Source organism: Psammomys obesus, unplaced genomic scaffold (assembly GCF_907164565.1).
Source record: "Psammomys obesus unplaced genomic scaffold, mPsaObe1.curated_primary_1811, whole genome shotgun sequence".
Classification (NCBI taxonomy): domain Eukaryota; kingdom Metazoa; phylum Chordata; class Mammalia; order Rodentia; family Muridae; genus Psammomys; species Psammomys obesus.
In genome coordinates, this window is record NW_026585742.1 from 13897974 (window position 1) to 13922282 (window position 24309).

Here is a 24309-nt window from a genome sequence, read left to right on the forward strand (position 1 = left end):
TAAAATAAAAGATGTGTTTCAATGAAAATCTGTGCTGTTCTCTCAGTATTTTTAGTTTTATTTGTTTTAAATTCAGTCTAACGTGCAGCCCAGGGTGACCCCAGATCTGTATTCTTTCTGCCCTCCCACCATCATGCCTCGCTTAATAAGCTCCAATTTTTGCCACCTTCATTTGGCTACTTTACATATATCAATTTAACAGAAATAGCACAATCTCTGAGGACACATTTCGTATTTTATTTACATTTTAAGTCTAATTTTAATCTCAAAATCACATATACATACACCTATTTCCTTTTCGTTGACTTCACTTAAAACTTCTAAGCATGTTTTATTACACAAAGACTGTAAACAAATTATCATGTCTGTTACATGTAATAAATGAGAACAGCTTAACAGAAATTCATCAATACCCCCAAACATCTTTTTATAAATACAGGTATCAAAGCAACCCTGAACCTATTTTTGATAGTAGTAGTCAGCACCCACACCGCTTCAAGAATTGACACAATTTGTGATTATTCATTACACCTGTTACTTTAAACAATTCCAACTGCAGCTCTAAGTATGACGGATAAAGCATGCCATTTCTGTTCTTCCTTCTTGAGACTTTACTTTTCAGAACAACAAAGGTGTCCATGGCCATCTGACACTCCTTTGCCATGCTTCTGTCTTGAAAACCTGAATTCAATTTGAATATTTCAGTGTCATGTTTAAATGACAGTGCTTTAGGTAGAGAAAGAAAAAATGGTGCTGCACTTGTTACCTGAAAACATAATAGGTGTACATATATTAAATATATTCTTACAACTGTCCAGGTCATGTTTACCAGCTGAAATTCTTTTACTTAATGTGTGGGTATTTTGCATGGTGATACTTAATCAAAACATTAACATGAGTAGAAGGTTGTTGATTTAAGACAAGTTTGAGATCCACTATTAGTTGTTGTATGTCTGTCCTTCTGGTGGCTGTGGAAGCTTCATATTTTCTTTGGACATCATTAGGCGTCTTAGCTCTTGAAGTACAACTTTAATGCTATAGGAGTTTTGCCATTTTGCTAATACTGGTATGCTCCGTGCATCCACCTGAGAGAGGAGGAAAAGAAAGACAATTAACTACCAAGTGTACAGTATTGCAGAACCATAGCTAGACATGGTAGAGCACACCTGGAATCCCAACAGAGAAAAGAGGATTTCAAGTTTGAGCTAGCCTGGGCTAGATATGGAAACCTTGTCTTAAAAGAAAACATAATTAATAGTATTATTAATAATGATAATGCACTATATACCAATATTTTAAATATACTTTAACAAGAACACTATACTATGAAATTATAGATTTTAAAATGTGTATTTTAGGGTTGGTGAGATGGCTCAGCAGTTAAGAGTACTGGCTGCTCTTACAGAGATCCAGAGTTTAGTTCCCAGCAACCACACGGTGGTTCACACCATCTATAACATGATCTGATGCTCTCTTTTGGCATGCAGGTGTATGTGTAGATAGGGCACTCATATACATTAAATAAATATTTTAAAAATGTATATTTTAACATTAAGGTTCAGAGTTCATGTATTTTAACTTTATGCATTTTTTTAAAATATTCCTTAGCAAATTATTAACAAATTCTAAATTATTAAGTATTTTCTGTATTTCAAAATAAACATGCAGCAATCTTGTTACCAGAATTATTACATGCATATAAACATTAAATAACTATTTTGTAAACATTTATAAGTGCTTCTTAATAATTAAAATATGAGTATAAGGTTACTGATTTAAGACAAACTTTAGATTACTAACATTAGTCAGAACACTGCTTTCTATTTTCAACAAGGAGGGAAAAAAAGGTTAAACTACTTCTACCGATAGAAGTAGTTTATGTAATTGTACATTAAAACTGTGTATAAGATGACATAATATCGTACAGCTTTTAACAGACAACTGTAAGAACGGTACTAAAGAAATTACTGGAGGCCAGGAAGGGTGCTGCATACACATCTTAATCCGAAAATTCAGGGGCAGAGACATGAGTTAGAAGTTAGCATGGCCAGCCTATACTGTGAGTTCCAGGCCAGACAAGAATATATAGTGGGATCCTGTCTCAAAAACATGGGGAGAAGGACAGGAAGGGCAGATGGCAAGAGGGTAGAGAAGAAGAAGAAGATAGTGGTGGGAGGCAGGAAAGGAGGAGAGAGGAAGAGGGAAAGAGGGAGAAAGTGGGGGGGAACTACTAAAGCTAGTAGGTTCATAGTATCCATGTTAAAAAAACAAAACAGTTGCATCTCGTACACTTGCAATGAATCTGAAAACTACAATTAAGAAAATAATGCTACTTTGCAGCCAGTCCTGAAGATACCTGATAAAACAGGGTCAGATGAAAGGGGAAGAGGTTCTCCCCTATCAGCGGACTTGGAAAGGGGCGGGAGGACATGAGGGAGGGAGGGTGGGATTGGGGAGGGAATGAGGGAGCGGGATACAACTGAGATACAGAGTTAACAAAATGTAACTAATGAGAAAAAAATAATAACAATGCTATTTACAATAATAGGATCAAAATTAATACGACCTACATACCAGGAACTGAAATACTATTGATAAAATTGGAAAGACCTAAATAAGTGTACACAGATTAGAAAGTTAATACCTTGAACATGACAATACTCTTCAAGTTGATCTATAGATGCAAATAAATGCTTATCAAAATTCCAACCTGTCAGGCACGGTAGCCCACTTCTGCAATCCTCAGCACTCAGAAGAGCCTAGGGCTATATTTTAAGACCCTCAAAAAACAAATTTTCCCAATTTCCTTTAAAATATTTTTTTGTCCTAGAAATGAACAAGCTAATCCTAAAATGTATATTAGAATGCCAAAAATATGAAAAAGAAAAGTTCTTATTTCAAAATGTTACAAAGTTACAGTGCTGTTTGCAGAAAGATAAATACAAAGTGGAAGTCCAGAATATTTATATAAGCAAAAATTCAAAATACGACATAGATCACAAGTATTAAAACCAGAAAACTGATAGGAAAATATATGGTAGTCAACTTTCACAACTTTCATAATATAATTTTTGACAGTAGTTTCTCAGACATTAATACCTAAAGCACACTTAACAAAAGAAATAACAGACTTCATCAAAATTAGAAATGTTTGGCCAGTCTATGATGACACATTCCCGTAGTCCTAACTACTGAGAGGGTGAGGCAGAAGAATCACTTGAGCTAGGAGTTTAAGATCATCTTGGGCAATACAAGAATGTCCTGCCTCAAAACACAGCCAACAAATTTAAAACAACTGCACCATAAACCACACCATCAATAAAGTAACAAGTATGATACAGAGCACTTCTCCAGTATATAAAGTACTCTTAAAACTAAATAATAAAAAGTTAATAACAAAATTATAATGTATACACTAAAGTAGATGCAAACAGGTAGCTGGTAAGATGTCTCTCAAAGATCAACGGCTCCTAAACTGAAGCCCTTCATTTATATATGGACAGGCCTAATTTCTTTTTATTAAGAGCTCCTTGGAGATGGCAAGATGGCTCAGTGAATAAAGGCACCGTCTGCCCTAGACTCAATCTCCATTATTTACATGATAAAAACAGAGACTCAACCCCTGAAATCTATCCCCTGACCCCCACATGTGTGCTGTGATATGGGTACAAATAAACCACATACATACATATGTATACATACACAAATTAATTCAACTTAAAACATTTATTTTAAAAGTTTTAGATAGGGCTACATATAACTAATGTGTATACTTCAATATAGTTGGAGATTAAGTATAAACCATCTGAAATCATCACCAGAATCTAGGTCATAAACCTATTCCCATCCCCAGTTTATCTCCTGCTCTTATTGTCACTTCTGTATGCAACTAGCTTCTAATGTACACAGTGTTTAAATGTCACTTTCTAGGGTCTTGTGTTTTTATGTCAACTTAACACAGCTATACAGTTATCTGGAAGGAAGAAGCATCAAAAAACAAAACAAAAAAAAAATGTTTCTAAAGATTGGGCTGTAGGCAAGCCTATAGGACATTTTCTTAATGATTGATGGGGAAGGGCCCAGTTCACTGTTGGCAGTACCAGCCCTGGTCTGGTAGTCCTGGGTTCCGTAAGAAAGCAAGAGTGAGCAAGTCATGTGAAGCAAGCCAGTAAGCAGCACTCCTCCATGGCCTCTGCATCAGCTCTTGCCTCCAGTTTCCTGCTCTGTAAATCCTTGATGATTATCTGTTATATGGAAGAGTAAGTGAACTTATTTACACTTATTCACAGTGTTTGACCACAGCAGTAAAAACCCTAGGACAAGTCTGTCTTGTTTTTGTCCGCTTTCATTCTCTTGCTTCTTAAACAGACATCATGAACCGTTTTTTTTTGCTAACTGTCCAGGTCTTTATGGTAAGAAATTGTACATAGTTTCATGGCAACAGACTCAAAAGGCTTTAAGAAACCAAGGCTCTACAAGGCATTTAACCATTTTGGCCATGAGTGAACTTAAACTGAATCTGCACCACATTGAGCATTCAGTTATACTGAAGGATAAGAAGTAAAGAGATTATGAGAAAATATCCCATCATATCAAAATCTGCACCTTATCAGTCTATAAAATAAAATAGCTTCCAACACTCAAGCCCTCACAGCATGAAGTTCTGTAATATATACTCTACCATCTAACTACAAACAAGGAAGGTTTACCAAATAAACAAAAAACACAATTACTAAAACACCTACCATGACTACTTGTGTATGTATTAGGCTCAAAATATATAAAACTATCCTCATGCAGTCAATATGAAATTCTATTCATCAGTTATAAAAGTAACTATCCAGCCAATTATAGTGGTACATCCCAAGTTCCAACTTGGCCTGGATTACAAAGCAAGACATCATCTCAAAAAACAAACAAAAAATTCCAAGTTCTTCAATATCAATGAAGAATAACACTCTGAATCCAACATTTATCTTACTCTAAGCTCATTTCTATATTCCTAGAATTAAATCAATATTTGCTTTTCTGTTTTCAAATCGCAAATGACAATATAAAGAATTACTGAGAAAATATATTGATGAGATACTCTCATACCCAATTAGTGGAACAGACACTGACACAACTCTATACATAGGCCTTACAGCTTAGTACATACTCCACTGCTAGGTGTACTCCCCCAGAAACACTACTCACACTACATTCAGGTCATAGTGGTGGATCATGAACTGAGTGAGAGCTTCACAGACCTTGCTACTTTTTCAGAGGATCTGAATTTGGTCCCTAGCACCCAGAAGGCAGCTCATGACCACCTCCCTTGAGGTGAGAAGAGCCACCTGCTGTGCCATCCCTTCTGGTGGTATCTCACATAAAGGTAAGGGAATAAAAAAGAAAGAAGCCATTGGTTTAAGCCTCACTCTTGCTAGCAAGTACATCAAGCTTGTGACTGCAGCTGCTCGGACATCCAATTTCATGGACTACCACAGCCATTGCTGGACTACCACAAATAAACCATTTAGTAAATCACACACACACACACATACACACAAAAGAAAGAGAAATAGATGCTATAAGTGCTGCTCCTTCATAGAGAGCCCTAATACATGCATACAAGTAAGTTTTAAGATACTAGGAACATTAAAAAAAAAGATAAGGATGGCCAGCTGCTGGTTTCTAGGCAGGGTGATGACCACCGTTGCTTAGCTCCAGCCTGCTGAGCTGACACAAAGGCTTGCCATGGAATAGCCCTGACATAAGGCCTATCCACTCTCCTAAGCAGGTTGTGGAGTTTTAAGTAATAGCTATGAACATGAGCAGATTCCTCACTTGAGCTGCACTTCTTACATGTAACATAGTAAGGCTTGATGTAACAAGCCTAAATGTTCAGTAAACAAAACCTGCAGTATTGCCATCTGATTTCTGAAGAACAATGTAGCAGAACATAGTAAAGATTTTAAATATTCCCTAAGAGTTTTCCAGGAAAAACAAAACAAAACAAAAAAAAGAACTATATAGATATAAATGAAAATTTTTTGAAAAAAAAAAAAAAGGCCCCAAAATGTGATTATCTTAATACAAATTTATTTTACCCAATACAATGTTATACGACCAGTTAAAAATAATTAAAATATCTTCTATGGTATAAAAATAAATAAACAGGAAGGAGGACTTTGGGAAAGAAGGGGACCAATGGGTAGAGCAATGGTGAACAAGTAAGGGCTACCTAAAAACATTAAAAGGAAAAAAAAAAAAAAACAGAAAGAACTACAAGATTATGAAAAGATTCAAAGCCATGTATATTAAGATGCTGTAAAGAAATAACTATATGACATTCTTGCCACTTGGATGTACAAAACTGTCCTTTTCTTAAATGTCCTTCTCCTTCCCTTAACATGGATGCTTGACTGCATTAAAATCTTTCTTAATGAACTGTGCTACACATTGACTCATCCAGAGAACTCTGACACAGTCAAGAATGCAGGTTTCATACTGGAAAGATGTCTCAATCAGTAAACTGCTTATCCTACAAACTCAAGGAGCTGAGTTCAATCCCTAACACCCAGTTTAAAAAGCGAGGAAAAGCAGCATGTACCTGTATCCCACCATGAGGATCAAGTGAGGGTTGAAATCAGCAAACCCAAAGCCAAATCAGCAAACCCCTGGTTCAGTAAAAGGTTCAGAACAATTAAAGATGACATTGGATAGCAACCTCTGCTGCTGCGAACATACATGGTCACACAAACACAACAAAAAAAAAGATGTTTTTAAAAATTATTTTTACTTTTTAAATTGTGTATGTAAGAGCGTGCACACATGAATACATGCATATTAATGCAAGTGTCCTTGTAGTCCAGAAGAGGGTATCAGATCCTCTGGAACTGAAAGGACAGGTGGTTGTTGAGTACGTCCTCTGGAAAAGCAATGCCTGCTTATGTTGGCTCATTTTTCTGTCAACTTGACAGGAGCTCAGATCATCAGAGAAGAAAACCCGCCCATAGGCTTGGCCTTTAGGCACACCTATGGAACATTTTCTAGATTGATGTGGAATGGCCCAATTCACTATGGGTAGAACCACCCCTGGGCTGATTGTCCTGGTTGAAATAAGAAAGCAGGCTAAGAAGCAAGCCAGTAAAAAGCGCTCCTCCACAGCCTCTGTATTAGCTCCTGCCTCCAGCTTCCTGCCCTGTTTGAGACCCTACTTTAAATTCTCTCAGTGATAGACTGTGATGTGAAACTGTAAGCTGAAATAAGCCCTTTCTCCCTAGTTGCTTAGAGTTTCTCAGAGCTCAGTGTTTCATCAGAGCAATAAAAAACTGAGACAAAGCTCTTAATTATGGAGCCATCAATCTCTATAACCCCTTACACTGTGTCTCTTGAAGACTGAAACTCCCTGGTGGTCTGAATAGAAAAATTCAGAAGTAATGAATTTTCTTGACTGTTGCTTAACTATTCAGCTTTATTCTTCCAGCTTATATGTAACTTTCAATTCTTTGCTCTGTTTTGTTTTGTTTGTTTCTGTCCAGAGACTACCTTATTTAGCAAGTATTCCCAATGGAGAACTTAGGAATCCTCTATATTGCCTGAGATCTAGGTTAAGGTGAACCAACTCTGGAGTGACTTTCACAAAGGAAAAATTCACTCAGCAGCACATTCTGAATTCAAAGCACATTAGGCATGGCCTCTCCTATGACATATATTCTAATCCATTCTATTACTTTTTCTCCTTAAGTACATTTTGTCACATTTGCAACCTCATGGAACAGGAACCTTGTTCATCTCTTCCCCAATACAACTGCCACCTTGCTTTCATAGCCTCAAACTTTTCTCCTGCTGAGACCATCTCATTTCTATAATGAGCAGAGTCAACTAATTCACCATTCCCCCTCCTAGTGGTCTCCTTCCTTCCCAAAAGGAAAGTTTTTGGTTTTGGGAGAGGGAGTGGTGTACCACGCCTTAGGAGTGCTGGGATTATGGGTACAATGGCCACCACAATGGGCATTGTTTTTACTGTGGATTTGAGGGCTCAAACTCTGATTATCAGGACTGTACAGCAAGTGCTTTTAGCTACTGAGCTATCTCACTGCCTATCCCTCCATTCCCCTATTCAAACAAATTCTAAACAATTCAAATTGACAGCAGGAGAAAACAGAAATGTCTCTTAGATTATTAATAAATTTTTGCCTGTGTTTATATTTTTTAACTGTTAGAAATGAAAATAAAATATCCAGTGTTTTTTGTTTAAATTCAACTGAGTTTTTATTAAAATTACTTTGTATGGAGCCAGGTGCGGTGGCACATACCTGTAATCCCAGCACTTGGAGAGGCAACAGCAGGCAGATTTCTTTGAGTTCAAAACCAGCCTGGTCTACAAAGTGAGTCCAGAAGAGTCAAAGTTACACAAAGATCCCCTGTCTTGATGGACAATGGAAGTAGGAGAAAACAAGAAACAGGACAGGAGCCTACCATAGAGGGCCTCTGAAAGACTCTACTTAGCAGTGTATCAAAGCAGATGCTGAGACTCATAACCAAACCTTGGGCAGAGTGCAGGGAATCATATTAAAGAAGGAGGAGTTAGTAAGACCTGGAGAAGACAGGAGCTCCACAAGGACCAAATATATCTGGGCACAGGGGTCTTTTCTGAGACTGATAACTCCAACCAAGGACCATGCATGGATATAACCTAGAACTTCTGCTTGGACATAGCCCATAGCAGCTCAGTATCCAAGTGGGTTCCCTAGTAAAGGGAACAGGGACTGTCTCTGACATGAACTCAGTGGCTGGCTCTTTGACCTTCCCCGCTCCCGAGGAAGCAGCAGTCTTGCTAGGCCACAGAGAAGAACATTGCAGCCAGTCCTGATGAGACCTGATAAACTAGGGTCAGATGGAAGGGGAGAAAGACCTCCCCTATCAGCGGACTTAGAAAGGGGCAGGGAGGAGAAGAGGGAGGAGATGAGGGAGGGAGGGTGGGATTAGAAGGGAATGAGAGAGGGGGCTACAGCTAGGATACAAAGTAAATAAACTGTAATTAATATAAAAAAATAAAGATTTAATAAGAAAAATACTCTGTCTTGAAAAATCAAAAAATTACTTAGTAGAAAAGGAATTCTCAATGTAAAAATTGAGATGTTCAGCCAGGGATGGTGGTACACGCCTATAATCTCAATACTAAATATGCATAGGCAGGCACTCTGTGAGGGCCAGGGTAGGCAGGGCTCTGCTATACAGAGAAACCTGCTTCAAAAACCAGAAAGATAGACAGACAGACAGACAGATGTTGATTAATTGATTCAAAAAAAATTGAAATGCTCAATTTTTTAAGAGGCTGCTCCTGGAGAAAACTTGGGATTAAATTCTAGTGTAAGAAACACTGAATATTAGTCTTTACTGCTAAACACTGAAAACTTATTATATTTATAACGTTTCATCTCTCCCATCTTTATGAGAATACTTCAATGCGCCCATATACACACCTAATAAAGTTTTTATTTATACAAATGCTCTGATGCATTCTCAGTGACTTAAGTGGCCAACTCCTTCCATTTTCTTTCATTTCCTTTGCTCCAACTTCAAATATCTCCCGAATAATTCTAATTATTTAGCCACACTCTGAACCACTGGGAAGAGTGTGCAAGTTTTCTCTTCATTATTATTATTTTTGTAAGTTTCTTCATAGAAACTTTTTAAAATTGAAACAATAACATGGATCAAAAGGCAAGATTTCCAAAACTGGCTAAAGGTCGATAGCCACTTGCTATCTGAGCTTAGTAAATGAAACTGAGAGTAAAAGGGAGTTTTTCTTAGGACATAGAATATGCTTTAGAGCCACTGCCATTAAAAGCAGATCCACAGAGGCAATGTCAGTCACATCTCATGCTTACAGAAAATTAGACCAACACCCAAATTTTATGACTTGAACTAGTATTTTGCCTATCTTTCTATTTCATTTTTCTAGTAATTTTATAATGTTTTATAGAAGTACAAATCCGTAACAGATTAGAAGCAATTTCGTAAACAAATGAACATCATGCTAAGCAGCACAGCCTTAGGGTACATTACTGTGTAAAAATAATCATTACAGGGTACTCATTGCCCAAATCTGCCACCCTGAGTTTGACTGCACGAAGCTACATGATAAAAAAAGAAAACTGACTCCTTTTAGCTGTCCTCTGACTGTGACATAGGTCCATGTGCAGCAAACTTTTCAGTGAAAACTTAAAATAACATAACTGCTCAGCAAGTGGCACATAGAATTTTAACACTGAAAATGAGGAATGTAATTTTTATAGTTCAATACGAAGAATCTCAAATTGGCATGCTCATGACAACATACAAAGTGAGACACATGTACATACATGTAGATTTGCACAGTAATAGCACAGTAGCATTAACAGAAAAGACACCTACTAAATTCAAGAAAATGTTACATGGGGCCAAAGCTAAAGGACTTTAAAGCACAAATGATACAATACAATTTAGATTTTATCCTTATTTATGCTCTACTTCACTGCAACCTCTAGGCACCCACTTTAAGAAAAAGTCACAATTTCAATTTTAAAATGTTTTTTTAATTGAAACAAAATAATGGTATTATCCTAGCGACTTGCTTTGTAAAGACTGTAGGAAGCTGGAAATTTGGGTAATCTAGTAGAGGATCCCACATAGAGGGAGAGAACTGACTCCCAGAAAGGTGTCCTCTGGCTTCCACAAGAAAACACCTGCACTTTCACACACAATTTGTGCTGGTTAGTTTTTGTAAACCAGAGACATCTGAGAAGGGGAAACCTCAACTGAGGAACTGCATCCATCAGACTGGCTTGCAGACAAGTCCTTGAGTGCATTTTCTCAACTGCTAATTGACAAAGAAGAGCCTGTCATACCATGTACAGTGCTATCCTTGGGCAAGTGAGAAGAACAAGCCAGTAAGCAGTGTTCTTCCATGTTTCTACTCCAGTTCTTACCTTGAACTCTTGCCCTGATTTCTCTCAGTGATGAACTGTTGTTTCCTGTAAGTGATGAGAACTGATAGACTAAGATCAGAAAGAAGAGGAGAACCTCCCCTATCAGTGGCCTCGGGGAGGGGCATGCATGCAGAAAGGAGAGGGAGGGTGGGATCGGGAAGGGAGGAGGGTGGAGCTTATGGGGGATACAAAATGAATAAAGTGTAATTAATAAAAAATTTTTAAAAAAATGAAATTAAACCGTTTTCTTCCCAAGCAGAACTAATGGCACAACGGTAGTACCAGTCAGACTCGAAAGGTAGTCTCAACAAGGATTATTTCCTGAGCCTCCCTTTGTGCCAATCAGCCAATCTCAGATGTGGAGCTGGTCGCCCACCAATGGGATAAGACCATCCATGTCAAGAACAAAAGATAGAAAACATCTTGCCTACGTGTGTTTTCTAGCAAGAGTTGGGTTCTGGTGCACCATCTGTGCATAAAGAATGGCCATGCCCATCTACTTTTGCTTTATTTACATGTTCCTTTGTGCAAAACCAAAACTGCTCTTTGTTTCTAACATTATTAGCATAAACTTGTGGCTTTTAAAAAGAGAAGAAAAGAGAACAGAAGGGAGAATGCATACATACATACATACATACATACATACATACATACATACATACATAAAGTATTATTAGCATGAAAATATTGGTAGGAAGAGGGAATACAGACACAGAGGAGGTAAACAAGAATACAAAGGGTCAAGAATGTGGACAGTCTTACTTCCTGGTGGGGGATAAAGTTTATCCTATTGTGCGAATGCTATTTTGCTCCCTAACATATATTCTGCAATGAGTATGCGCTCAACATGGCACCTTAAGAACATAAGTCCCCAGTGCTTGGTAGGCAAAGGCAGGCAGACCACTGTGAGTTCAAGGCCAGCCCGGTTTACATAGTGAGTCCAGGACAGCCAAGGCTACAGAGAAACCCTGTCTCAAAAAAAAAAAAAAAAAAAAAAGGGCACAAGTTTCCAAAGTCCTATGAACCTAGGAAAAATCTCCTGACATTAGAAATTCAGCTAGCCTGAGGCTGGAGAGATGGCTCAGTGGACCTGAGTTCAATTCCCAGCAACCGCACGGCAGCTCACAACTGTCTATAACTCCAGATCCAGATCTGACACCATTACACAGACATATATGCAAGCAAAACCACTAATGCACATAAAATTTTAAAAACAAATTGTTTAGAAGGTAGGAAGAGGAGGAGGGAGGAAGGAAGGAAATACAGCTATCCTACTAACTTACATGGGTACAGACAGCTTACTCTCTTTGGTATGTCCTTAAATTTTTAATTCATGTTCAGCCATGAATATTCAAATACTTGTTCCTCAAAAAAAATATTCTTAATAAGTATTCATTCCTTCTCAAAAAAGAAAATACCTTAACCTAAAAATTAATTTTTGGTTTGTTGTTGTTGTTTGATACAAGGTTCTTTGTGTACCTAGACCTCAGTCTATAGACCAGGCTGGCATTGAACTCATGGAGATCTGCCTATCTCTGCCTCTTGAGTGTGCCACCACTGCCCATGGATTTATTCATCAAACAAAGATTTATTCACATTAAGATTGTTGGTGCAATTAATAAAATTCTAAGAAAAGTGTTACCATAACCTGTAGATACCGGAAGATTTTAAGGAAAGGACTGGTGGTTTAATGCCTATATTCCCAGCACTCAGAAGGCTGAAGCAGAAGGACTGATTCAAGTTCAAGGCTAGCCTGGAACTAGCTACAGTGTGACATTATATCTTAAAGGAGATGGGAAGAGGGGAAGGAAACAAAAAGTAACCTAGGACTTTATCTTTCTTGTGTCAGGGCCAGGCTAGCCTCAAACTCCCAATGATCCTGCCTCTACCCTTTTGAGTAACAAACTACTTTACTCTTTTAGCTGAACAAAACCTTTCAAAACTCCTACTATAGATTATATGCTATATAAAAATAAAGTTATTATCATAACTTACCATTCCACTGGAATTATTGATTCCATTCATATTAATTTTTGTTACAAATCTAACTGATGGAGGAGCTTCTGGGTATTTAGATCCACATTCTACTTTCAGGCTATATATTCTGTTTTCATAGTTTGTCTGGAAGGATAGGGAAAAGAAGGGATGATCATAATGACAAAACTAAAATACTGCCCAACTGTCAATAAAAAGAATATAATATGAATATACTTGTTACGATGATGTTTGTGATTGTGTATAAACTTCTGTACAAAGTTACTTGAACTTTGTTAGGAAAAATGCACCAAGAATACTTAAAGATGAAACTAAAATAGTTCTACAAAACAGAATCAGAATAATCAACTTACTTTTTGAAACACAAATGGTGTCTATAACAAATTAGAAAAAAAAAAACCTTAAATTTAGATTTTGCCTTAAAAAAAAAGATATACTGAAAAGTGTGTGGCTTGTATCACACATAATAAAGGTTTTCACCTTCCAGAACAAAACAAACAGAAGTAGGTCCTTCTCTTCTCCTCCAAATCACGTCACAAAACCTGGCAGGCATACCCTAAAGTAGGCCGTTAAACCTCATATCCTATAGCCAGAAAACAAGAAAAATTTTCATCTCTGAAAAGACAGGGATACAGAAGAACCTAACGGGCCTTGTTCAGTACTCCCCACCTGTTTAATACTATTGGATCAGGCTCCCTCTATGCAAACATGCTCCAGATTGTACAATCTTAACCAACCAGTGTAAAGTTCATTACAAAGCCTACCTTGTCATGAAAAACTCTAATGAAATAAGTGTGTATTATACACCTCAGCCATAAACCTTGTAAGGTAGCCAATGCAATGACCCATGGAGGAGAAGGCCATGGCATTGCTTTGCCTGTGTCTCAGTGAGCTAGGAGACAGAAACTACAGAAATAGCCTTCAGCTCCAACTGGGCAAGGAATGATACCAGGAAATGCAAGTAGCTTATGAATCCCACTGGGGACACAAATTCTGAGAAACAAAGTAGGGGCTGTAACACTTCCTCCTCATTGGGAGCTTTGCTAAGAGTCTGCCTGCAGGACCACTGATAAGCTTAGTCACATTCTTCAAATACAAAGACTACTGAGAGCACTGGCTGGAGAAAAATCCAATGTAAATAATTTCAAATTTATACTTTACCAAGTTTTTACTTAAATCTTCAAAACATTCTATGCCAGAATGTTAAAACCAATTGCTTTTAAATTTTTTAGGTAGATTATCATCATAATGTTTACAGGCAATGAAAAACCAGAGTTTTCATCACAAACACCAAGTTATAGTCTTTTAACCAGAAATCTATTTGCTTTCTCAAGTGTCTTATGGAAGAACCTGAGCAGGAGAAATCAGAAAGAGTGTACATGAAGTCTTTAAGCTGTGTACTCTTTACAGAGTTGGTATAAAAGGACTGCAAAGAGAACACCAGCAAATGCCATAAAATACACTTACGCATGTAACACTGCTAATCATATGAAACATTTTTTTTTAATAACCAGGAAAAAAAAAAAAAAAAACTACATTCTACCAAAACAGAACAAGTAAAATTCTTTTATCAGAAGGTAAGAAAGAAAATACCAGACCTCATGCCTGAGGCCATAATTCTAAACTACTCAGAAGGCTAAACTAACGTGATTAAAGCACAAAATCTACTTAGCCTACACTGAGTTCACAGACAGCCTGGAGGATTCTGAGACTGTATCTCAGAATAAAAGTAAGAGTCTGCAGATATAGCTCAGGAGTGGAAAACTTGTCCAGTGTGTGCAATGCCTTAGATTTAACCCCAAGTACCACAATAAGCAAGAAAACAAATCCTTCAAATTTATATTTTCTCATGAAGTCACAAACATTAAATAATACCTATGTTAACGCACTGCATAAGAGCATTGAATAAAAAATGCACTGGACAAAGTTTCTCCATCAGAGAAAAAAATAACTTCACACAAACCTGTGAAAGACCTAAGAACAAATGCACAAGAGGTCAATAGTAACACTGGAAAATATTTAAGAACCTTAGCCAGACAGTGGTAATGCATGCTTTAATCCCAGCATTCAGGAGGCAGAGACAGGTTCATCTATATGAATTCGAGACCAGCCTGGTCTACAGAGTGAGTTCCAGAACATCCAGGGCTACAAAGAGAAATCCTGTCTCAGGAGGTGTGAGAGAGTCCTATTTTTTTTTTTTGTACTGTTGTTGAAAACTCCATGTGATATGCATACTAATTTCCTATGTTCTACCACTGAACTACCTCTAGAAGAGTATTATTTGCTACTATACTTTATAAATCAGGGCACTAAGACCTACAGGATCCCAGCACTGTGAAATATTACTTGTCAACGCAACGTGTCATCTTCAGTTACATAAGAGAGCAGGTAACGTATGATAGAACTCTTCCCAAATATACCTTCCATATCCTCACTTCTCTTCCTTTCTGATAGGGAATGTTCTCTATCCCCATCTCCACCTTCAGAAATTTTACCACTCAATAGTCCTTTATGGTCCCTGCCAAAGGCAACTCCTCCGATGCTCAACATTCCTTAATTTACTCCAGGTAGAAGAAATATGGTGAGCTTGCTCAGCCATATTAGAATCTAGCACTTGGAATGATTTTTATTGCTTCTTTACTAAAACACAACACTTTGAGGGTAACAACCACGCCACTCCTCCTCCACCCCAGTCCTCCTGATAATCAAGATAATACACTTCACCCAGGAGACATCAATAAATAAATGTACATAGAATAGATAAAAATGAAGAAATTCTTTCTGTCAAAAGTTATATTGTCTTTCAGTATCAATAAAATTAAATGTTCACTCAAAATAAACAATAAATATTAACAGTAAACATGTACAATTTATAGCACTGACCCTTGGTGGCCCAATAATCATTCCTGTCCACCTTGTAAGTGTCATGTCTTCATCATCTTCAAGGCCCCAGCTAACCGTACCATCACCTACTCCTTTCTGTCCTTCTTCAAGTTCTTCCAACAAGCGAAAATTACGAGGAACTTTAACGCCTATACAAAAAAAGTCAGTGTAAATGTAAAAATCTCATAATTCTTAAGAAATTCATGTTTAAATTAAGCCATGTATAGATAAGTTTTCACAAATTATTCCACCTAAAGGCCTCAAAAAATATCTGACTTAACAATCCCTCAAAATGAAAATACAAGCATATATCAATTACAAATGGCTTCTTGGTTAGGTGGGACTTTGTGACCACTTCCCTTTCTCCACGATGGGGTTTTGTTTGGTTTGAACTTGAACAGGTCTTGCCCATGCTGCCAGTCTGTGTGAGTTCCTATGTGTCAGAATTCTCTAATGGAGTGTAACAGTATACATCAATCATACTCCAGGGCAGTCACCATGCCCAGGAGTAGTAGGCTGACACAACACAGACTCCATTTTTGTGTGTGGATGAGCTTTTTGTTTCATTTTATTACTTTTTGTCTTAGTTTTTCTGATTTTTCATTTTTTTTCATACACACACACAGAAACCATGACAACAGATGGGGGTTGAAAGGATATGGGAAGGGTTTACGGAGAAGAAGAAAGTATATGATCAAAATACACTGTATAAAAAAAATTTTTTAATTATTTTTTAAGCTGAATGGTAGCAGCACATACCTTTAATCCCAGCACCCAGGAGGCAGAGACAGGTACATCTCTGAGTTCGAGGCCAGCCTGGTCCACACAGAGAAACCCTGTCTCGAAAAAAAGAACAAATAATCAAAATGCCACTACAAAACATTGTGTCAAACATAACCAACAGTACTGAACATGTAAATTCCTTCTTGGTTTTATACATATATTAATCACGAGGAAATCATAAAATGAACATTTTCCCCTAGCTGAGGTTCTTAGCTAAGAACTCTGACATAAGAGTAATGGGCAAAACAAGACAGCTCAATTAGCAAATGGCATACACACTCCAATTATTCTTGATGAGAATTTCATTCAATCTTAGAAATATAACAAAAGATAAGGTTTTCTAGCATACTGAGGTTGACCACTCATGGTCCCAGTAGTTAAGTCTCCTGTCCCTGAACAAAGAAGTTCTACATCTGCCAGATAGTCCCCATCACTCAACCTAGGGCCTCAAGCATCCCACACAAACACTTTGCCACAGAGCTATGCTCCCAGCCCTGTTAAGCTTTGGAAAACAAAAACTTTGCAATTAAATTGCAGCCATCATCTACAGAAGCAATTTATACAAACTCTAGTTTAATAGTAAAATTTTTATTCTCATTAATTCACAGAGTAAAAAAACAGCAGATAAGATTATCTTGCTAAAATGATGAACAATTTAATAACAAACAATTCAAATAAGGCAATTTAAAAATAAACAGCAAGACAGGTGTGGTGGCACATGCCTGTAATTCAGCACTCAGGAGGCAGAGACAGGCGGATCTCTGTGAGTTCGAGGCTAGCCTGGTCTACAAAGTGAGTCTAGGACAGCCAAAGCTACAGACAAATGCTGTCTCAAAAAATAAAAATAAATAAATAAAATAAACAGCAATTTAATTTTAGTTTCCAAAATAAGTATTTCAAAAACATCTAATATTTAAAATATATTTACTTTGTTATGTTTTCCTGTTTTAAAACAGGGTTTCACTATGTAGCTCTAGCTAGCCTAGAACTCATTATTTTAAACTGAAAACATGTTTCATTCACAGATGAGAAGATAAACCATTTTTTAAGACTTATTTTTATGTATATGACTGCTCCATCTGCATGTACACCTGCATACCAAAAGAGGGCATCAGATCACATTATAGATTATTGTGAGCCACCATGTGTTTGCTGGGAATTGAACTCAGGACCTCTGGAAGAGCAAACACACTCTTAACCATTGAGCCATCTCTCCAGTCGAAGAGAAACATTTTAATACAGGATTTTAAATCTAACACATTCCCCCCCTAAAGAATACCCCTCTTAGTAGAATACCTCTTTCTTGGTCTAAAACAGCATCAGCTACATAAGAGTTCAAATAAAGTACTACAATTAAACTTTAAGACACATATGCCAGACACTAAAATGTGACAGGATTGAACTAGACAAAATGAAAAAACAAAATTTAAATCAAACTCTGAACATTTGAAGCATCCGAACTATAACTTCAACCACATGTTAAAAGCCCTCCAATTTAGATAATATACAATGTATACTCTACTATGGCACAGATAATATATTACTATATGGATAGAAGACTTAATCACACAATGGTTAATCTTTATGTGACAACCACAAGGACTCTGACCACCACCCTAAAATTATACCGATTATTCATTCACAAATCTATTTGCTACATATTAATACCACTAGATAAAGGGGAAATAAGCCTTGGTTATGCTAATGAATTTGTCAGAATGGTACATTAAAAGCAGTAAAATATCACCATGTAAGACTGTACTTGAGCAATTTACTTTCTCTTTCTTAAATCACTGGCATAGACCCAATACCACATGAAATGATAACAAAATAGGTAAACAGTTAAAAACTTGCTGAACTTAAAACAATGCATTTATTCTTTTCTCCTATCTGTAAACCAACCTAAGTCAAGCGCTTCTGAGACTGAGCATCCAGGGACGAAATGCCTTTCCCTAAGATCTTAAAACTCAATGATAAAATTGGGTAGTGGATTCCTTCAAATAAAAAACACCAAACTGTTTGTATATGCTATAGATGTTACAAAGAAATAAACAAGCTCAAGGAAGAACATAGCAGTAGCTTAACATGCTCCAGTAAAACAGCTAACAATGTTTAAAGCTAAACTATGAAAGGGGTGCTTTCCTTAGAATAAAGTAGGGGGTACAGGCAAATGACCACACACTCTGGCTTCTCTCTTCTAGTTTTAATTTCTCAGTAAAATTAGGAATGGCCCATACTTTGAAAGATAGATGTGTAGTCTTTGTTAGAAGACTGATTGTAACTGGTTATAACTGCTCTTCTGGATAATCTAGAAAGTTGTAGTTAACTTCCATAATCAGAAGACTATATGAAACAAAATAAACAACTATTCCTTCAAATCATTGTTTATGAGGTAAACACTTTAAAAATAAAGACTTTTTAAGATTTTATTATTTATACAGTATTCTGCCTGCATGTGTGCCTGCTTGCCAGAAGAGAGCAGCAGATCTTATTATAAGCCATCATGTGGTTGCTGGGACTTGAACTCAGGACCTTTGGAAGAACAGCCAGTACTGTAATCTCCAAGCCTTCTCTCTAGCCCAAATTAAAGAACTTTTAATAACAAGTATTTCCTCTGAGGAAATTACCTCATGTCTATACTGCTTAGTCAAGAACAGCTTGTAATTTGGGTAAATAGTAGCACAACAACACACCAATCTGTGCACTTGTACTTTTCAGTAACATTTCAGTCACTACTGAAAGACCTAAGTACAATAACACATATCTCCAGAAATATGCAGTATGTCTGATTATTAGCTATATTGCTATTCTTTAAATTTATTTATTATATATACAATGTTCTGCCTACATGTACACCTGTATGACAGAAGAGGGCACCAGAACTCATAGATGGTTGTGAGCCACCATGTGGTTGCTGGGAACTGAACTCAGCACCTCTTGAAGAGCAAACAGGTGCTCTTAACCACTGAGCCATCTCTCCAGCCCCTATATTGCTATTTTTAATGTGAAGCTAAACTTCAGGTCTTAAGGTAAAATCAGATCCCTGCCATTCTGTCACATGGTAATCATATACAATCATTCTAAAAAGGTCATCGATTAGAAAACAAACAGCACTGATCAAAAGCTAGTGTCTGTCTACACAGGACTCTAAAGATGATACCCAACACCAAAAAGGAGGACAAAAAACACATTGACTGGAAGGAATGGACAGAGTACCATCTTCATCTCCTGGCCCTAAGAACAGCAGCAAGAACTTAAAAGCCTGAGTCCTCAGAGGGACAGCAGTACCCAGACTGAGGTCAGTACCCCCTGACATGGTAGAAGAGAGGCACTGGGGCTTGAGGAGAGGGAGGGCAAAGAATGTGAAATGTTTGCATGAGTGCAAGTTCTCAACAGAAGAAAAAGAAAACAAGAACAGAGATGGGGTTCAGAAAACTAAGCTCAGATACATTCTAGATGGTCCACTGGGCTTTCTGAAAGCACACTTGGAAATAGCAGTACGAACTAAGATAAGCCCTATAAACATAAAAAGGCATAATACTTATGCAAACAAGAGTGCTCACTGACAAGCTGATTTTGAAAACAAATGTGCTTTTTAAATGTAATCAAATTTAGTTCTATTACTACAACGTTAAGTGAAAACTTGTGACAAAGATGGGAGAAACACATGCAAAGTATATTATCTGAGAAGAAATTTCTATCTAAAATAAAGAACTTCTCCAAGTAAACAAACAAAAAGCCAGCCCAATTAAAAATAATCAAAGAATTGGACACAGAGACATAGACCTACAATCTCAGCACTTGTTAAGTGAAGCCCAGAGGGTCAAGAGTTCAAGACCAACTGGCAAAAAATAGATAAAGATGCTTGCCACCAAGAGGAGACCTTTCAACCCCTAAACTCCACATAATGGAAGGAGAAAACTCAATTCTCCACAAGTTATCCTGACTTCCACATTCACGTTGTGATACAGACAGACACACACACTCTCTCTCATGCATACATACATATAAATGTTATAAATGTTGGTTTCAGGTTCAAGAGATTCACAAGAAGCAGCCAGACAGGAAGACAGGAGGGAAGAGGGCATCAAGATGGGTTACCATAGAGAAGAAACCACGTGGGCTGGAAGGACTCTAAAGATGGCATTGAAAGGCTCAGATAAAGAATACAAGCAAGTATTCATAAGATTATGGATGGAAGGTAGCCCAGATAAGGATGGTCAGACAGCATTGGATGGGGGCTGGGAGGTGAATGGTGAGGTTACTGAGTTAGCATAGGTAGAAATATCGCTCAGCCCAAGGGAAATAGGCAATTGTAAAATCTAAGAGGTGTCTTATTATTGGTGATAGCAGGCTAAATAATACCAATGTGATAATCTTAGTGCAAATAATAAATTATATAGCCCAACAGCCCCCTTTTTATTTATCTACAACAAATTAATTTTAATTTTAAAAAGTATTTCAAAGCCAGTTTTGGCTGCATAATAAATTCAAGCTTAATCTAAATGACACCCTGTTTTAAAATTTAAAATTAAAAACAAAAACAAATTTGTTGGACATAAAATCTTTTCAAGAAAACATAGGGCTAGAGAGATGGCTCAGTGGGTAAAAGCACTGTCTATAAGTCCTGAGTTCAATTCCCAGCAACCACATAGTGGCTCACAACCACAATACTTAAATCTGATACAGATAGAGCACTTATACATTAAATAAATAAAATCTAAAAAAAAAAGAAAACATAAAAATGGCTAACAAACATACAAAAGAGTACTCAGCACCAAAGGCGTCAGGGAAATCCCAATCCAAACCACAATACAGCTCTTTTTTTTATATACAGTGTTCTGCCTGCATATGCACCAGATCTCATTATAGATGGTTATGAGGCACAATGTGGTTGCTGGGAATTGAATTCAGGACCTTTGGAAGAACAGCCAGTGCTCTTAACCTCTGAGCCATCTCTCCAGCCCCACCCCACAATACAGCTCTTTTTATGGTACCTCCTAGGTGATCAACTTTGTCAAGATGAAGATGAATATCTCCATTCTAGCCACTCAGTGTGTCAGAAACTCATTAACATGAATGATAAATATAAACTTTGTATTTATGAATGATAAATATAAACTTTATGAAAAGCACACAGCCACATAAGTAGGTATGAAGCTCTGATGAAAGGTGATGAAAGATGGAGGGATTATATGGTCCCAATCAGTGATGGAATGAACAAAGTTTTCCCAGAAAACAAGGTGTCCCAACCCATAGCAGAGTACTGCACATTCTTGTTCTAGACCAAAGAAAACTAAAGAGAGGAAGCACAAGTCTGTTCACAGATGCAGTATGGATACTCTCAACTTGGTGAGAGGGAGAGAGAGAGACAGAGACAGAGAGACAGAGACAGACAAAGATATTCCTGGACTGACAGATACTACCTTGCCTTGGTAGGTGAGGCCCAAAAGGGCTATCAGAACTGAAAAATTTTCAGTCTCTCTAAAGATGATGTTCATCAATATGTTGTTAGGAAGCCCTCAAAGAAAATAAGCAGCACAGGACCAAAGCACCCAAGATTATTTCACATGTCCTGCAACATACATGTTGACATTCCTCTGAAGAAACAAGACACTAGTAAAAATAAGGGTTTGCAGACTTTTGGTGAAGAGATGAAGGAAGCCAAAGAAAAACACTAGAAACAGATGACCAACAGACATAGACTGTCTCACTGCGATCTTCTAAATTTGAGTCGAGCTTGAATGACTCTTTTGAAGTAACAAATAAAAGATCAGACCTTGAATCTCAAATAAAGCAGTAGGATACCATGCCACATCCTATGCACAGGATGGGTAGAACCAAAAGCCAGGAATCATTGATGAACATGTGGAGAAAGAAAGACCATCACACACTGCTGCTAAGACTGTAAACTCAGTTCCCTCTGGAAGAGCACAGCAGCAGTTCCTCCTACAGTTAGGCACAGTCATCACCATTCCCCAGCAATTCCAATTCTAGATATCTACATTAAAAAAAACATATTTCAGAACAGATAAAAATATTCACAGCAGCCAAAATAAATTTTTAAAAGTAGCCAAATGTCTATCAACAGGTGAATGAACAAATAAAATCTTTGGTATAGATATACCACATTTCTTCAACCACAGTATAAAAGTGTTGATGTATTCTACAACACAGATGGCCCTTCAGCATTTTACACAAAGTCTAAGGTTTTCCATCATTATAACCAACTACCTCAACAACTTAATAGCAATTTCAAGAATTATAGTCCTTCCTCAGGTGTCCACATTGCTTTTAGACCTGTGAAATGAGACCCATCAGAATGGAAGGACATGGTGGAGAAAAGCTACTTACCTCATGACCTTCAGGAAGCACAAAACCATAGAACAAGAAGCAACTCCAGTGACCTTAATCAGGCTCTCTTTCTTACTTTCCACCCCACCCCTCATCAAATTATGAATGCATCTTTGGATTAAACCACTGATTACACCAAAGTCAATCAACTCTCAAAGACTAGATCTGCCAAACAAGAACCAAGCATTAAACACATGAGCCTTTTAGAAGGGTAGTCATATCCAAACCATAACAGAATGAAAAAGACCACTTATAACATGGTTCCACTCATATGTTTTTCATACGAAAAAATATAAGGCATATCTGTTAGGACAGAAAGTAATTTGGAAGCTGCTAGACACTAAAAGTAAGATAATGTTAATAATGTGTTTAGAATTACTTCCAAAGAAACTGAAAAGATTTTAATGTGACTGTAGCAATAACCATACACGTTGTGGAATCATCCTGAAAAAAGCACTCTGAAAGAAATGAGAGTGGAAGAGATGTCACTAACAGACCAAAGCCAGGATAATCTGGAAGGCCTCAGTCTCGGATACAGTTATTTTTATTTTGTGTTTATTTTCTATACAATGCGAGTTTTTACAGAAGCTTCTGTGCCCTTGTTAAGGGCAATGACCCATTGTTTTGGGTAGCAAGTAGAAGTCATGATTGATAAATAGGTAGTACAAATGCAGTGCTTTAAATAAATCAATAATTCAGTATCTGAAAAGCCATTCTGTTAACATTATTCTATTTCACACATCTCTAAATACACCAAACTCCAGTAAACTGTACTCATTAAATACACTTAAATAGTACACATCTCAGTAAAGCTGTTTTGCTGGGATTTTGTTTTGTTTTGTTTTGTTTTTTATGGTAGAAAAATAATTCCCAAGAACTGAACTCAAATGATCCTTATCATCCTTATGATCTGGTCAAGGGCCAAAGAAGAATGGTGGGTTTTTTTGTTTTTTGGTTTGTTTTTTTTTTTTTTTCAAAAGATTAGAACTTGGTAACTGCTGCATCTTTCATGGCTAAGTCCTGGAAACTTGCCTAGGAGCAGTGAGGGAATGAAGACAAACACACATACAGAAAAGCTGGACATTGGTAGGCTGTGTGCACTCTGATGGAATGGTATCAACTACACACAACTAGGAACCTCAGTATCTTTATTATAGCAGAGAGAGGAGTTAAGTATTCTCAGGAAGTTTATGGAGGCAAGAAGTGTGAGGATGAAAACACAGGAAGGAGGAAACTAAGTTGCTACTTTTTGTAGACTATCAACATTCCTACTCCCATCCCACCATACACTTTGTCATTCCTGAGGCCTGAGGGGGGTTTCCCGTGGATCTGACCA

The 24309-nt window shown here is 37.2% G+C and overlaps 1 protein-coding gene across 4 annotated transcripts in view; it reads right to left on the reverse strand.

The window, feature by feature from the left end:
- Positions 1 to 215: 215 nt before the first annotated feature.
- The window catches only part of Ube2v2 (ubiquitin conjugating enzyme E2 V2), a 28198-nt gene continuing 4104 nt past the window's right edge, over positions 216 to 24309 (reverse strand). For 2 of the 4 annotated variants that reach the window (XM_055599153.1, XM_055599154.1), the window contains 3 exons: positions 15837 to 15985; positions 12954 to 13079; positions 216 to 1085 (listed from right to left, as the gene is read on the reverse strand). In XM_055599153.1, the coding sequence (XP_055455128.1) occupies positions 939 to 1085; positions 12954 to 13079; positions 15837 to 15985 (422 nt within the window). In that variant the 3' untranslated portion in view covers positions 216 to 938. Of the gene's footprint in view, positions 1086 to 12953; positions 13080 to 15836; positions 15986 to 16595; positions 16735 to 24309 lie in introns of those variants that run through there. The other 2 variants (XM_055599151.1, XM_055599152.1) reach the window with 2 other exon arrangements.